The 18,021-nt window shown below is 44.7% G+C and overlaps 1 protein-coding gene across 4 annotated transcripts in view; it reads left to right on the forward strand.

Moving 5' to 3' along the window:
* Positions 1-18,021, forward strand: part of ADAMTS17 (ADAM metallopeptidase with thrombospondin type 1 motif 17) — a 345,249-nt gene that overhangs the window by 306,645 nt on the left and 20,583 nt on the right. For all 4 annotated transcript variants that reach the window (XM_086711412.1, XM_086711414.1, XM_086711413.1 and 1 more), the window contains one exon: positions 16,270-16,474. In XM_086711412.1, coding sequence (XP_086567538.1) covers positions 16,270-16,474 — 205 coding nt within the window. The remainder of the gene's footprint in view (positions 1-16,269; positions 16,475-18,021) is intronic.

The raw sequence follows: 18,021 nt of genomic DNA on the forward strand, positions 1-18,021 counted from the left end.
ATTAGTTTTTCTGTTCTTCTGATGGTTACCCTTAAATGTTTCCCATATATCTTAATTGTCAGAGTATATATATATATATATATATATATATATATATATATATATATATATATATATCTTAAAGTCCAGAGTTACTCAGAATCACTACCCTGTTCTCAAACAATACAGTGACTTTGGCACATGTGACCCCTTAAGTACCCCCAATTCTCCCCATTATTATGTGGAGATTTGGTGCTACTATTTTGAAAAAATAAAAGTGCTACTGATACAAAAGTTAGATTACTTAGATGAAATGGACAAATTCCCAGATGCACAAACTGTTGAAACTGACTGAAGAAAAAAATAGATAACCTGAACAGACCTATAACAAGAGACTGAGTTAGTAATCAAACTTCCCACAAAGAAAGGCCCAGGATCAGATGCCTTTACTGGTGAATTTTACCAAACATACAAAAAAGAATTAGTATCAGTCCTTCACAAACTCATCTAAAAAGCGGAAGAGGAGGAAGCACTTTACAACTCATTCTATAAGGCCAGTGTTACCCTGATAACAAAACTAGACAAAGACATTACAAGGAAACTACAGACCAGTGTCTCTTATCAATAAAGACACAAAAATCCTCAACAAAATATTGGTAAAATGAATCCAGCAATATAAAAGGGATTATACATCATAACCAAGTGGAACTCATGCCAGGAATGCAATGTCAGTTTATCATCTGAAAATCAATTAAGGTAGCATACCACATCAACAGTATAAAAGACAAGATCGCATTATCATTGCAATTGACAAACACAAAACAGCTGACAAAATGCAATACTCATCACAGTCAAAGAATTCAACCAACTAGGAATAGAAGGGAGTTTCCTCAACCTCATAAAGAACATCTATAAAAAACCCACAGCTATCATCATAGTTGAGGGAGACTGAATGATTTCCCCCTAAGAGAGGAACAAGACAAGAATGTCTGTTTTCACCACCTATCTTCAACTTTGTACCAGTGGTTCTAGACAGAGAAATTAGGCAAGAAAATGAAGTGACATTGAAAAGGCATCTGGTTTGGAGTAGTGAAACTGTATCTATTTGCAGATGACACGGTCTTATATATATAGGAAATTTCTAAAGAATCCACTAAAAAGCTACTGAAACTAATATATGCATTGAGCAAGCAAAGTTATTACATATGAAATCAATATTCAAAAATCTATTACATAGCCATACCCTTACAATGAATTATCTGAAAAGGAAATTAAGAAAGCAGTTCCGTTTACTGTAACATCAAAATCAATAAAATACTTAGAAAAATTTTACAAAAAAGTACAAGATTTCTACACTGAAAACAAAAAACATTTTTTAAGGTTTATTTATTTATTTTTGTAGAGAGAGAGAGAGAGCAAGCATGAGTGGGGAGGGGCAGAGAGAGAGGGAGAGAGAGAATCCCAAGCAGGCTTTGCATTGTCAGTGCAGAGCCTGGTGCGAGACTCACATTGTGAGATAATGACCTGAGCTACATGTCGGATCAAGAGCTGGATGCTTGGGGCGCCTGGGTGGCGCAGTCGGTTAAGCGTCCGACTTCAGCCAGGTCACGATCTCGCGGTCCGTGAGTTCGAGCCCCGCGTCAGGCTCTGGGCTGATGGCTCAGAGCCTGGAGCCTGTTTCCGATTCTGTGTCTCCCTCTCTCTCTGCCCCTCCCCCGTTCATGCTCTGTCTCTCTCTGTCCCCAAAATAAATAAACGTTGAAAAAAAAAATTAAAAAAAAAAAAAAGAGCTGGATGCTTAACCAACTGAGCCATGCCCCAACAAAATGTTATTGAAGAAGTATTGAATATCTAAATACATCCCATGTTCATGGACTGGAAGACTTCATATTGTTAAGATGGAAATACTCTACAAATTGATCTGTTATAACATGATCTCTATTAAAATTTCACTATTATATCTATAAAATATAGGTATAGGTTGCTATAACACAATCCCTATTAAAATTCCAGCTGTCTTTATTGCACAAACAGATTTTAAAGTTTATGTGGAATTGCAAAGAACCCCTAATAGTCAAAACAATCTTTAAGAACAGGGGTCCCTGGGTGGCTCAGTTGATTAAGCGTCCAAGTCTTGATTTCAGCTCAGGTCATAATCTCATAGTCATGAGATTGAGCCCTACATCAAGCTCTGTGCTGAGTATGGAGCCTGCTTGGGATATTCTCTTTCCATCTCTCTCTGCCCTTCCCCCACTTGCACTCCCTTTCTCTGTCTCTGTCTCTCTCTCTCTCTCTCTTTTTCAAAATAAATAAATAAACATTAAAAAATAAGAACAAAGGTGGAGGACTGAAAAATTATTTGATTTCAAAAACTACTACAAATTTAGAGTAATCAAGACAGTATGGTACTGGCATAAAGAGAGACCATAAAGAACAATAGAATATAATTGAGTGTCTAGAAATAAACCCTTACATTTACTGTTAGTTGATTTTTTTTTTAATTTTTTTTTTCAACGTTTATTTATTTTTGGGACAGAGAGAGACAGAGCATGAACGGGGGAGGGGCAGAGAGAGAGGGAGACACAGAATCGGAAACAGGCTCCAGGCTCTGAGCCATCAGCCCAGAGCCCGACGCGGGGCTCGAACTCACGGACCGCGAGATCGTGACCTGGCTGAAGTCGGACGCTTAACCGACTGCGCCACCCAGGCGCCCCTACTGTTAGTTGATTTTTGACAAGGATTCCAAGACAATTCAATGGGTAAACAGAACCTTTTCTGCAAATTGTGCTGAGACACTGGATGTTTACATGCAAAAGAATGAAGTTGGATCCCTAGCTTATACCATAGACAAAAGTGAACTCAAAGTGAATCAAAGACCTAAATATAAGAGTTAAAGCTTTAAAACTTACAAGAAAACATAGGCATAAATCTTCCTGATTCCAGATTAGGCAATGGTTTGTTATATATGAGAGCAAAATCACCACAACAAAAGAAAAAAAAATAGATGACTAGACATTATCCAAATTTTAAACTTTTGTGCTTCAAAATCATTGAGAAAATGAAAATGTAATTAAAAGAATTGAAGGAAAATTCTGGAAATCATATATCTGATAAAGTAGTCGTATCTAGAATATATAAATAACACAACTCAGTAACAAAAAAGACAATCCAATTAAAAATGGACAAACCATCCGAATCGACATTTCTCCAAAGGTCTGCAAAATGGCCAATAAGCACATGAGTAGATACTCAGTATCATCAGCCATCAGGGAAATACAAATCAAAACCACAAAGAAATCCAACAAATGGTAAATACATATAAAAGAATGAAGTTGGACCTTACTTTATACCGTATGCAAAAATTGACTCAAAGTGGATCAAAGACCTAAATGTAAGAGATAAAACTGTAAGACTCTTAAAAGAAAACGTAGGAAAAAAGGGTCAGGATATTGGATTTGGTGATGATTTCTTACATATAACTAGAAAAGCACAGAAAACAAAGTAAAATGAGATAAGCTGGACTTGATCAAAATGAAAACCTTTTATGCATCGAAGACAGTATCAACAGAGTGAAAGGCAGTCCAATAATGGGAGAAAATATTTGCAAATCATATATTTGTTAAAGGAGTAATTTCCAGAATATATTTTTAAAAACTCCTATAAATCAACAACAAAAAACAACCCAATTTAAAAATAGGCTAAGGACTTGGTTATGTATTTCTCCAAATATGTACTTCTACAAAAGGGGGCGCCTGGGTGGTTCAGTCAGTTGAGCATCCAACTTCAGCTCAGGTCATGATCTCACTGTTCATGAATTCAAGCCCTGCTTGAACTCTGTGCTGACAGCTCAGAGCCTGGAGCCTGCTTCAGATTCTGTGTCTTCCTCTTTCTTCCCCTTCCCCACTTATGCTCTGTCTCCCTCTCTCTCTCAAAAATAAATAAACATTTTTTAAAAAGATACAAATGGTCACTAAGTATATGAAAAGATGTTTAACATCACTAGTCATTAGGGAAATGACATTCAAAATCACGAGATAATCACTTCACACCCGTTAGGATAGTTACTATCAAAAACAAGTGTTAGCGAAGATGTGGCAAAATTAGAACCCTTGTACATTGCTGATTGGAATGTCAAGTGGTGCGGTCATTGTGAGAAACAGCATTATGGTTCCTCAAAAAATTTAAATACGGAATTACCATATCACTTAACAATTCCACTTCTGGGTATATATGCAAAAGAATTGAAAGCAAAGACCAAAAAAAAAACAACCATGTTCATAGCAGCATTACTCACAACAGCCAAATAGTGGAAGCAACCCAAAGTGTCCATCAATGGACAAATGAATAAATGAAATGTATTACATACATACCATGAGCCTTAAGAAGGGAAGAAATTCTGACACCTGCTACCATAGGGATGAGACTTGAAGAAAATTATGCTAAATAAACCACTCACGGAAGGACAAATATTGTATGATTCCACTTATATAAGTTGTATCATATAAGTTGTCATAGAGACAGAAAGCATGATGGCTTCCAGGAGCTGGAGGGAAATGGGCATAGGTAGTTATTGTTTAATGAGTCCAGAGTTTCAGTTTGGGAAGAAGAAAAGTTTGGAAGATAGTGGTGATGGCTGTACAGCAGTGTGAATGTAGTGAATGCCGCTGAACTGTACACTTAAAAGTGGTTAAAATGTTAAACTTTATGTTATGTGTCTTTTGCCACAATGAAACCAAACTATAATGAGATACCACGTTACACCCACCAGGATGACTATAATCAGAAAGACAGACACTAGCAAAAATGTATAAGGATGTAGAGCACTTAGAACCTTCATTAACTACTGCAGGAATGCAGAATGGTGCAGCTGCTTTGGAAAAGTCTTAAATTCCTTAAATTGTTAAACTTAGAGTTAACATATCATCCAGCAATTCCACTCCTTGGAATATACCCAAGAGAAATGAGAACAGCCATCCATACAAAAATTATACACAGATGTTCATCATAATATGATTCATAATAGCCAAAACATGGAAACAGCCCAAATGCCCATGAACTGATGAGCTGATAAATGAAACGTGGTAGATCCATGCAACAATATTATTTATTCAACAATAAAAGGGAATTAAATACTGCTCCATGCTACAACATACATGACCCTTGGAGACATTATGCTAAAAAAAGAAACCAGTCACAAAGAACCACATGTGATGGGATTCCATGTATATGAAATGTCGAGGAGAGGCAAATCTATAAACATGGAAAGTAGATTAGTGATTGTGTAGGGCTGGGAGGGATGGAAATAGGGGGTACGTAAGATGGCAGCTAAGGCATAGGGATTTCTTTGGGGGGTAACTAAAGTGTTCTAAAATTGATTTTGGTGGTGGTTTCACAACTCTGTGAATATATTGAATTGTCCTCCATATGTGGATGAATTATATGCTATGTGACTTACACTTCAGTGGAACTGTTATGAGTCTTCCACTTACTAGTGTGTGACCTTGGGCAAGACACTTAACCTCTCTGTGCTTCAATTTCCCCATCTGTAGGATGGCTTTATATAGGACCATTGTAAGGATCAAGTAAGTTGAATCATGTCAGGTGCTGAGAACATTGCCCAGTACAAAGGAAGCCATCAAAAAGGATTAGCTGGTATAATATCTAGAAAAACCATTTTTTCATCAAGTTTTTTATTTTAAGTCCAATGTAGTTAGCATACAGTGTTATATTAGTTTCAGGTATACAATATTAGTGATTCAACAGTTCTATACATTACTTAGCTCTCGTCATAAGTGTAGTCTTTAATCCCCATCACCTATTTTGCCCATCTCCCCCACCTCCTCTAGAGAGACCTTTTTTTTTTTTTAAGTTTATTTACTTTTGAGAGAGAGAGCACAAACAGAGGAGGGGCAGAGAGAGGGGGGGACAGAGGATCTGAAGCGGGCTCTGCACTGACAGCAGAGAGCCAGACGCAGGGCTTGAATTCATGAACCGTGTGATCATGACCTGAGCCAAAGTCAGACCCTCAACCGACTGAGTCACCCAGGCTCCCCGAGAAACTATTTTTAACACATTTTCCCTTAAACTATATTTTAGCTAAGTGTGGAATTCTGTCCATCATTCCTTCCTTCCTCCCTCCTTCCCTCCCTTCCTTCCATCCCCCCTCCCTCTCTTTGCCTTCTTTTCCCTAGCAAATGAGAACCAACCACGTGATCCAAAGACCCTTTCAGGAAAATGGGGAAGGTTCTCGGGCTCCAGCCAGTCACTCATCTTGGTTCTCAGGGCTGGACTAACACCCTCAAGCCCACAAAAGCTCACATTCACAGACTAGCATATTCGTTCCTCATTATGCCCTTCAGGTTTTCATTTCCTCCTTTAAAAAAACAAATATGTGAATATTATTACTTTTCGGGGGAATGTATATGAGAACTCATAACTCTCAAGTCATAGATGGAGAAATGCTGAGCTGGAGCTGAACGTGTGGCTGTAAAGCATCACCCTGGTCCCCTCGGGAGAGCATCACAGCTGGGCCTGTGAAGCCCCTGTTGTCCCTCCTCACCCCGCTCCTTCTTTCACAGACATCTGTTCCATAAAAGCAGCCACGTATCTTCAGAGACTATAAATGACACGTGTTGAAGTCGTGTTTTGATTGTTTTCTTAACGGAGTTGTTGGCTCTAATCTGGCTGGAGACGCAAGAGTGACTCGGGCAGATGGGAGTCTGCTGCTGCCTGAGGGTCCTCTGTGGTGTTTTGGGGAGAGAGTCCAGGAGGTCCGGCACCTGGCCAGCTGGCCTCTGCCATGTCTCCTGACCCCCAAGCGTGCAGCACACGCAGTGACCGAAGCTTCAGGTGTGCTGGAAAAGGCCTTCTCATCAACGGGAAGGCAGAGCAAGGTGTATGCGTTTCCTTGGCTGCACCCTCACAGCCCAATGGACAGCAGCCCTGCACAGGGGAGGAGGAGAAGAGACCCACATCCCTGGGGACCTCCTCCATGCCAGCCATTTCCCTGGGATCTTACCTCCCATGCATTTATCATCTGGGCCTGGACCACGTAACCAGAGATCACGTGGGCCAATCCTCCACCAAAGCCTGTGAGAGGAAAGTACTACCGACATTGTGCAGAGGTGGAAACTGAGGCTTGAGTACTGATGTGCCCAAGGTCACGTGGCTGGTGAGTTGGTGAAGACTCGAGTCCAGGTCCTGAATGTGGGCTTCTGAGAGTTTGAGAATGTGTGACTGAAATACGTGGGCACCTTTGATTTACAGGTATCATGGGGAGGTTAGTCAGGCGTACCCTAACCAGAAGCATAATTGTATAAGTGAAAAACAAAGCCCCTGGATTGGGACACAGAGGACCTCCCACCACACACACAAACCCCGCTACTTAATAACTGGTGGGTCTCGGGTGAGCCTGGTCACGTGTCCCAGCGGTCTCTCCACCTGTAATGCAGAAAGTCCTTCCCCTGGGAGCTCTGGGAGGTGAAAGCAAGATGGCGGCAGGGAAGGACCAGGCCACAAAGCAGAGGGGTGACCATGCCCACACAGAGTATAGTGCTGACCCACCAGAGGGCAAAGGTGAGCCTGTGCTTTCCAACTTTCTCTTGACAAAGAGTAAGTGAGAAGGGAGAGCTTCGATCTGTCTGGTTTTCCAAATCAGACTGCCTGGGTCCTCCATGGCTTACAGGTGGACACGATCGTTCTTCAGGCCAGACCCTTTTTCAAGGTACACGAGCCAGTTGGCCTGAACTCTGCCACCAAATCCCAAGGGGAGACAGTGGTGATCCCTGTCATACATTCTCTCTACTCACCCAGTCCCTGACCCATGTCTTAGACGTTATGCAGGTCTCTGACAGGTCTCCTGCTCTGCCATCTGTGCTGGGATGACTTTTCCCAAAGCCACTGCCAGTGGGCAGGGGTGGCCCCTCTAGACAGTCCATGAGAGAAACCTCCCTGTCTGTTCTGGATCCGTTGCTTCCAGCCCTCAGTCCTCAGGTCTAACCTTCTAACTCAGCCTTCCTCCATGTGCAGCCCACCTGCCCAGAGCCTCAGTGAGAGTAGTGAGACGTCTTCCTTACCTCTGCCGTGAGGACAGGCCTGGTTTCCAAAGCCTGGGCATTATTACTCCAGGACTGAGAGTCTGTGGACCCCACTGTGTAGGCATCAAACCAGACTTATTGAAGGGGCATTCTCAAAGTCTGTCTTCTCTACCCTCATTCAACCTTGCATTCACAGTGCTGGCACCCTCTTCTCCCTGGGACCTCTCCTGTGTCAGCAACACCTCCTTGTGGCTAAATCCAGAGAATGCTTTTCAGGCCTCCTCCAAACCAACCCTGTTCTGGCTTCTCTTGAACAGTCCTCCCACCCTCCCTGGCCTTGCTGGCTGCTCCTTCTCTGGCTCCTTGTTCCAGTCATAGATGCTTGCATCCCCAACCCCTGCCATCCATCCCCCATCCTCTTTTCTCCCTGTAGAAGCTCCCTGGGTGAGTTGTTCTTATCTTGCTTTCTACCATGACCTTGTTGCTGATGACTTCCAACCCTGTGTCTCCATCCCAGGTCCCACCCCTGAACTCCAGAACTGCACCTTCAGACCCTTCCCAGTACCACTCAGCTGCCCAGCGGCTGCCTCAACCTGACCCTCTCAAAGTGGTGCCCACCCTTCTGCCCCCAAGCTAAATCCTCTCCCCATGTTCTCCCTTGCAGTGGAGGTACTGTTGGCCTCCTCTGAGCCCATTGGAATCCTGAGCTTGACTCTTGCCCCCTTTATCACCTTGACCCCACATACCCAAAGCCCTTTCAACCCCACTCTTGAATAGTCTTATATCTGTTTTTCTGCACTACTGCCTCAGTGAAAGTCATCATCTTGTCCCAAGATTCATGGTTACCTGAGACACCCAAGGCAACCTCTCTTCCACCCGCCCTTAAGTACTCTTCAAGAACCAGCCATCCCAAACTGGGCAGCTGCTTGCTCGCACTCTCTCTCTCTCTCCTCCCTCCCTCCCCCTGCTGCTTAAATATCATGGGATCATGGGCAGTCTCTCTCTATGAGAGCACCAGTCCTGCTTCTTTGGTTGGCCAACTTCACATTGACCATCAGGACCCAACTCAAGGTCCATTTCCTCCACAGAACTTATAAGATAGTGAAGCAATTGTCTGTTTATATGTTTCTCTTTCCCCCAAGGACCACACACTTGGCTGAGATGTTTCCCATCATTCTTTTTATGTTGTGATGTTTTACACGTGGCCTATAGGATGCTATGCCTGACATTTGTCTCCATAACAGTTGCTCAGATTATCACATACTGGCATCTTGTTTTCCTTACTTTGGTTAATTTAACCAATATAGGGAACATTCCTGGCACAGAGCTAAGCATAGATCGATGCTCAGCCAATATCAGATCCTTCTTACTGATGCATTTTGTAGATGCATAAAGTTGACTGAATCCCTTAGACACAACACTTGTTAGCTTCAACACATCTTGTGTTGAAATACATCTCACAGTTTTTTTGTTTTGTTTTGTTTTGTTTATAGTTTGAAGTTGTTGAAAATGAATGACCTACCAGTGTTCTCTCTCTGGCTCTCTATATTTAAGATTCCCTATGGGGCGCCTGGGTGGCGCAGTCGGTTAAGCGTCCGACTTCAGCCAGGTCACGATCTCGCGGTCCGTGAGTTCGAGCCCCGCGTCGGGCTCTGGGCTGATGGCTCAGAGCCTGGAGCCTGTTTCCGATTCTGTGTCTCCCTCTCTCTCTGCCCCTCGCCCATTCATGCTCTGTCTCTCTCTGTCCCAAAAATAAATAAACGTTGAAAAAAAAAAAAAAAAGATTCCCTAGATAGTCAACATAAAATAACTGTGTCAAAAGAACTTGATCCTAAATATGTCATTGTTTCTTTGTAACAACTAAGTCACATTGCAGTGGGTTTCACAAGATTTTTACCTAGTTTAAATCTCAGCCAAATCAAGATCTGAACAGAAAGTGAATTTTGAATAGAAGCTGAAATTTTCAGAACTGGAATGTAGGCAGAATAGTGCCCCCCACCAGAGAGATCTCAATCTTAATTCCTGGAACTCCCTTTACATGTCAAAGGGAAATTAGGGAAATCAGAGGGTTGCAATTGGAAATAAAGTTGTGTGATGGGTTGAACTGCATCTCCACCACCACACATACACCAAAAAAGACATTGAAGTCCTAGCCGTCAGTATTTCAGAATGTGACCTTGTTTGGAAATAGGGTCATTACAGCTGTAATTAGTTAAGGTGAGGTCACACTGAGGTAGGGTGGGCCCCTAACCTAATATGATTAGTGTCCTTCCAAAGACAGCTATGTAAGGACATGGAGACACAGGGTGAACATCATGTGAAGACAGAGGCAGAGATGGAGTAACACACATACAAGCAAAGGGACACCAAGAATTGCCAGCTGTCATTAGAACCTAGGAGAGACATAGAACATCTTCCTCACTTCCTCACAGCCCTCAGAAGGAAGCAACCCTACGACACTTTGCCTTCTGGCTTCGAACCTGCAGAACTGTGAGAGAATAGCTTTCTGGTGTTTTAAGCCACCTAGTTTGTGGTACTTTTTCCAGCAAGAAAAAAAAAGCAAACTACTACAGCTTGCTAATCAGTTGGCCCTAAACTAGATTATCCTGTATCATCTGCTTGGGTCCAGTGGTTCTTAAAAGTGGAGGAAGAAGGCAGACGAGAATGTTGGAGTGATAGCATATGAGAAGGGCTTGGCCAGATGCTGCTGGCGTTGAAGATGGAGACAAGAGCATACACCAAGGCACTGGGACAGCATCTAGAAGCTGGAAGAGGCAAGTCTTCCCAGAGCATCTGGAGGGAACCAGCCCCGGCAGCACCTTTGTTTTAGACAGTGAGATCCATGTCAGATTTCCAACCTCCAGGAGCATAAAATAATAAATCTGTGTTGTTTTGCGCCATTAAGTTTATGGTCGTTTGCTGCAGCAGCAATAAAAAAAAAAGAAAAAAAGAATATAAGGTCTCAGGCAGTGACTGAGCTGCCTGGAGGATCTGATGAGAAGCATCGAACTTGAAGTATGTGCGGAGGAGCTGAGTCTGTTTCCTGCTGGACAGGAAAGGAATTCAGTCCTTCCAGACTCGAGAGCAACCGAGGAAGGGTGGCCCGAACTAAGGAAGTGTTAATGGGGGCTTCCTGAAGCATGAATTTTACTGCTTTTAAGAAGATCTACAAACTCAAACTTAGCTAATAAATGTCACTGTTAAGGTTTTTAGAGGACATGAGTGAAAAAACAATCAGGCTTGAGCTGCACTTGTAATATGAATTGTTTTACGGAATCACAGTTCCTTTCTCCCATTCCTGGACTCGGGATTAGTGGGACTTCACTCTGATGTTTACTTGCATGATGTTCCTCTCCCACAGAGGACCCTCCTGCAGACTTCCTGGCTGCTGGTAAAATGGTTTCTTTCAGCCACCAGCAACAAAGTTTCCAGAAAGTCATCTTTTGCTCCCCCGGCCTCACGGAGGGAATGTGGCTGTTTGTCAAGATGAGCAAAAACAAGTCTAGCTGAAAAATAGCTCCAATCCCCTGCAACTTGCGTGCCTATGTGGGGCAACAGCTCTCCTGGAGCTGGTTGGGCACGCGTCTTGGGCACGCGTCTCAGGTGGGGCAACAGGCGCTCGGTGAAGATGCCCTTCAGGGATGCTCCGCGGTTACCTGATGTCTGCACAGAGCTGAGCACCAGCCTTTCTCACCGGCTCATCATGGCCTCCCTGGGACTTGAGAACACTTCACTTCCTTGTCCTTCTCTCACTTACTTCCTGTTCCTAACCATCGCTTCCTTAAATTCTGAAGGAGCTCCCGGCTCTTCGCTCAGGTCGTGATCTCATGGTTCGCAAGATCAAGCACAGAGCCTTCTTGGAATTCTCTCTCTTCCTCTCTCTGCCCCTTCCCTTCTCACTCTCTGTCTAGTTGGGCACTTTGTTGGGATGAACACTGGGTGTTGTATGTAAGCAATGAATCACAGGAATCTACCCCCAAAACCAGGAGCACACTGTATTCACTGTATGTTAGCTGACTTGATGATAACATATATTAAAATTTTTTAAATTCAATTGTGATGAAAATACACATAACATTTACCACCTCAACCCTGGTTAAGTGTACAGTTTAAGTGGCATTAGGCACATTCACACTGAGTGCCCATTACTACCGTCTGTCTCCAGAACCCCACCTCCTGCTCACGTACAGCTCTGTACCCCCTTAAACACTAGCTCCCCATTCCTTCCCACCTGATGGCCACCATCTTACTTTCTGTCTCTATGAATCTACTCCAGTTACCTCATGTAAGTGGAGTCCTTCACGACTTGTCCTTCTCTGACTGGCTTATTTCACTCAGCATGATGTCCCCATGGCTCCTCCATATTGTAGTGTGTTTTCGAATCTCCTTCCTTTTTAAGGCTGAATGATATTTTGTTGTACGTTCTCCTGAGGTGTTGTGCCATGGCTGCGTCTGGGTAACCAGATCCCTGTGCGGAGCTGGGAAGTGGGAGGGGAGAAGGAAGGGTGGAGGGGCAAGGAGATGGGAATGTGCCATGAGCTGCCCCACGTGTAACTTGCAGGTGTGGGGTCATCTGTGAGAGCCACAGGAGGTTTGGAAGGGTGCCTTGGCCTCAGACAGAGCTTGTTTTGAATCTCAGCAGATCCTCAGTACATCTGACAGTAACTATCACCCCAAGGACAGGAGCAGGGACAGCGCTTTTACACAGCCCCAGGGGACAGAGAACTCCCCACCTCCAGTTAAGGAGCAGGGCTGACCATAGATCAGTTTCATGCATGTCTACATGTGTGGAGCTCTGTCACCCATTCCTCTGCCAGACTGGGCAACAGCAACAGGGGTCATTGCAGGGGGTCAAAGGGTTCTTCTGGAAAGGGGAGGAGGGACGCATAGGCTGTTTTCCATTCTGTCATACTGCTGCAAAGCACCCAAAATGCACAAGAGACACCAGAAGCAAAGGAAGGAGGAACGGGGAAGATTGGCAATCCCTCACAGCTCTATAAGAATCTGATCCCCTTGGGTCTGACTCTTCCAGTCAGTGATAGAACAGGGGGCATAGGAGACGTCTGAGGCGGGACTGCTGAACCTCTCCCAGCTCTTCCCCATCGCCTTGGCTGCCCAGATGGACCTTTGTGTGGATCAGAGTCAATTTGCATATTTCCTAGAGCACATGCTCTGGTTGTGTGCCCAGGGATGGAGACACCGGCACCCTCTGGCCAAGAGCCTGCAGGTGACATTCTCATGAGTATGACGCAGTGGTCCCAGTTCCCAGGGGTGGCCTCCAGGAAGCACAGCAAATACAAAAGACAGGAGGGGGACACAGCTCTGTTCACAGCTGGGGTCAGCACAACAGCAGGTGTCATCAGCCTAAAGCCTGACGTTTGTATTCACAAAGTCAGTTGCAAAAGGTCAGGACAAAGGGGATCTGCCTGAGAGTCCTCTAAGTTCTATTTTGTTTGGAAAATAGAAATGGCAAGGAGCTGAGCTGCATTAATAAACATGGAGCCTCCACTTAAAGAGAGAGAAAATCATCACATTCTCTCCTGCTGCTTTCAGACCCCATCTGGGCCATTTTGTCCATGACAAAGCAATCCATTTGGAGAACAGTAGTGACTGATTAGAGAATTAGAAGGGAAAGGATTCAGATCTGCCACATGCAAATTATTTTGATCGGGATAAGAGAAAACTTACAAGGGGAACAACAGAGCCATCTTCAAATATTTAGGAAGGTAATCATGTCACTCCAAAGACCAGAACAAGGAGAAATGGGAAGGATTGGGTTTAGTTCTTACAGTGTCGTTTAAATAGTTGTCAGGTGCTGAAATGGGGGCAAGATTTGCTCACTGCCCTCTGGGACTTCATCTTCTCCTGCCGAGAAGATAAGGAATAACAATTGCTACAAGTTATAAGGGCTGATGTGTGCCAGGTGCTGCTGTAAGCAACTTACAGGCAACATGTCACTTGTCCTCACACCCCAGGGTACACACACTCCTTTGCATCCCTTTCCATCCTGCAGTTTATGCAAGGGGTCTGGGAAGAGAAGCTTCCCTGGATTTATTCCCTGGGGGCATAGAGGACAGTGATGAGCTCTTCCAAGGGGACTGAAAGTCAGAGGAGGTGGCCTGAGCTTGCCCTAAGGGATGAGGAGGAGCAGTGGAGGGAGGGGCCCGGGGAGCTCCCTCTTCTCAACATTTACCCCAACCACTACCACTACCCCTAGCTGGTACAAGTTACCCTCATCCCCTGCCTGGAATGGTGCAGTGGCCTCCTCCCTGGTCTCCTTGCTGCTGCCCTGCAGGGCATGTCACTCCTGTCTCCAAACCCCCTGGGACTGCATCTTATTCAAACAAGAGCCACAGTGGCCAGCCATGGCCTGTAGAATCTCCCCCCTGTGCCTTCTCATGCCCCTCTCTCCGCTCCTCCCTCCTCCCCCCTTCTCCAGCCACTCTGGACTCCTTGCTGCTCCTCAACCCTGCCAGCACACTCCTCCCCAGGGCCTTTGCACCCACCGTGCCCTCTGCCTGGAAGTCTTCTCTGCTTACTCTCTCGCTTCCTTCCAGGCTCTGCTCACACATCAGCTTATGAGTGAGGCTGTCCCCGCCAACTTGTGTGCTCACCCCCCTCCTCCTCCCCTGACCTTCCCTACACTGCCCTACTTTTCTCTGAAGCACTTACTACCATGTGGCATCTCCTCTATTCATATATGATATATGTTATATATAGTGTACTGTGTTATATTCTATTGTATACATTTGTTGACTTACTTTCTGTCCCCATTAGGATGGTAAGATTTGTAGGGCAGGGCCTTGTCTTGTTCACTGCCTCATCATCAGAACCTAGGACAGTGCCCAGCACATGGGAAGCCCTCAGTGAATGTGCCATGCTAGGATGGGTGAATGAACAAGTAAGCTAGAACTGGAGAAGAATTGGGGGGGGGGGGTGGCACCATCCAGTGTCCCCTCAAGGACCTGCCTGTGGAAAGGCACTGCTGATATATTTTAGGGTTTTTTTTAAGTGTTTTATTTAGATAGAGAGCATGAATGAAGGAGAGGCAGAGAGAGAGGAAGAGAGAAAATCTCAAGCAGGCTCTGCACTGTCAGCACAGAGCTTGACACGGGGCCCGATCTCACGAACCTTGAGATCATGACCTGAGCTGAAATCAAGAGTGGGACGCTTAACCGACTGAACCACCCAGGTGCCCAACACTGCTGTTATTTCTAAACAATAGGATAGCATAATCAGATTTGGTTTGAGCAACTTAGGACTCGATGATGATGAAGAGGAGTGTGTTTATCAGACATGGCCATAGATTGAGCCATTCTGTCAATATGGGAGCTCCTGGGAGCTAGGTGGACTTGAGGCTCATGCAGGGACCAAACAGGAGAGAGTCCTTTTGTGTCTCCAAAAGGCCATTCAAAGCCCCACTCAGTGTCCTGAGAAATCATGATTTACAACTGCTCAGCTTCCTTCCAACACCACAAGGCCAACAGGAGCCATGGCGGAACCGGGGTCATTGAAAGATAAGGCAGGTAGGCCAAGTTCTAGTCGAGCACTTGCAACAGCTCAGTTCTGTCACAGCCCACAAGTTGCCTCCTCAAGAGTGACAGTCCCCACCCAAAAGGGCTAGCCACTTTTTGAAAAGCAGGGGGTACCTGGTCCTGGTGTGTTCAAGCTGGCCCTGGAGTGTCCCTTGTCATAGGCTATACCAGTCTGGTTTTGTTGCAGTGACAAACGAGCCCGGTATCTCAGTGGCTTGTAACGAATGGTGTCACGTTATTACGAGCTCAGCTGTTGGAGCATCCCCTGTACTGGGACCTGCTGCTCTCATGGCAGAGGGCAGGAAACAAGGAGAACCAGAGCCAAACCACATAATCACACTCAAAGCTTCTGCTGGGACATGGCCAGCTTCATGTCCACTCACACCCCATTGAACAAAGCACGTCATAGACAGTGGGTGGGATATGGAATCCTGCTACAAGGAGAGTGACCACTTGGGAGCAATAATTGAATCAGCCATAGAGGTGTTGTGCGCAGAAGGATTTCTGTTTTGAATAAGCTATTGAACTACTCAACTCATGTGGCTTCCTCTGCCCTAATACTTCAGAATTATTTCTAAAGTTGATTGCAAAGCTCTTTGAGTCTATCTCCCTCTCTCACACTACAGACCCAAGATGCCGTGATCTGTCCAGAAGGCCCTCCGGGGAAACTGGCCTTTCCACCCAGTTATTTTTTCACTGTCTTTCCTCCTCCTGGACAGGTGGGTGGCAGGCCCATGGAGCCCCTGCTCAGCGACCTGTGAGAAGGGCATCCAGCATCGGGAGGTGACCTGCGTGTACCAGCTGCAGAACGGCACACATGTCACCACGCGGCCCCTCTATTGCCCGGGCCCCCGGCCAGCACCAGTGCAGAGCTGTGAAGGCCAGGACTGCCTGTCCATCTGGGAGGCATCTGAGTGGTCACAGGTGGGTGCCTGGGCTGTCGCCAGTGCTGAACCCACCAACAGGGCCTCTGTGCCTTGTCCACCACCCAATTGGTGCCTTTCCCTCCATGGTATTTGTGACTCAATACCACACATCACAGTCCTCGCCAACCCCCAGATAACCAAAAGATGTATTCTAGTCACATATTCTTAAATTCCATCTGAGATAACAATATGGCTAAACAAAGCATGGATAATGTGGTTTTGATCATGTATACGTTTTTGATAATATATATCACAGTTTGATCCCATTTCCAGACAATTCTCATGTAAAGTTGGATGGATGGATGGATGGATGGATGGATGGATGGATGGATGGATGGACGGATGAGTGCGTGGATGGATGGATAGATGGGTAGGTGTGTACATAAGTAGGTAGACAGACAGACCAACTGACCAATCTTTTAATTTTCTTTCAACACATTTGAACTTTAGTGTGATCAGATTGGTAAGGTGGTATCATAGGCTTTCTTTGAACTCTGTGTCAGTCTTTGTAGATTGTAAGAGACAAGCAGATGCTGGAAGGGACAGTTTTTACTGTGCAAGTTGGAATCACACACCTCATGCCATAAAACATGTTGGAAAGAGGTCAATTAAGCCTTAAGTTTTAACTTAGGCTGAAGAGTGATTCTGGAAATATTTTATCTTTGGTAATATCATCTTTCAAGGCTTTGCATTGACTTTGCATTAATGATTTTGACTGGCCATAAAACAACAAAATAGCTGAACAAAGGGCAAGTTTCCCTCAGATTCCCCATCAAATGTGTTCTAGGAAAGTCAGAAAGGCTAAATCCAAGACACTCTTCAGTGTGGAAAATATTTTTAAAGTTCCTTTTTATTGCCAAACAGTTGGAATTATTTTGAATAAGAAAGTATTCAGCCCATTCTTAATGAACGAAAAGTCTGCCCTTGGCTGCTCTGAAATGGGGATTACTTTTCAGACGGATCTTAACATGTACCCATTTAAAGACTTGAGTCTTTAACCTGCCCGTTATTATATTTTAGAGAAAAGAGAGAGTTTAAAATTTTGATTTTTTTTTTACATGTACTAAGGTTTGTAAGTTAAACGTTCAAGGGACCTCTTTTAGGGAGGGGGGCTACTTGCTGGAGGGGTAGAGGCAGGAATGCAGTCTTCCCCCAACCCACCTTGAGCCTAAGATCCTTGATCACCAGACTCCTGATCCAAACAAGATTTACACTGTAATCAGATCAAAGCCATACATTTTCCATTTGGATTCTTTCTCATAGAAAAAAGAGAAAAAAAGTCCTTACCAAAATAACCAAACCTGACATTATCAACTATCACCATAGTGTTAAAGAATACCAGATTGAAAAAGGTGAGACAACTGAAGCAAGATTTAAAGAAATATCTCTAGGGGAGCCTGGGTGGCTCAGTCGGTTAAGTGTCCAACTTTGGCTCAGGTCATGATCTCACTCACGGTTTGTGAGTTCAAGCCCTGTGTCAGGCTCTGTACTGACAGCTCAGAGCCTGGAGCCTGCTTTGGATTCTGTCTCTCTGTCTCTCTCTCT

This window comes from Puma concolor, chromosome B3 (genome assembly GCF_028749965.1).
Source record: "Puma concolor isolate L17-30 chromosome B3, mPumCon1.1.hap2, whole genome shotgun sequence".
NCBI lineage: Eukaryota > Metazoa > Chordata > Mammalia > Carnivora > Felidae > Puma > Puma concolor.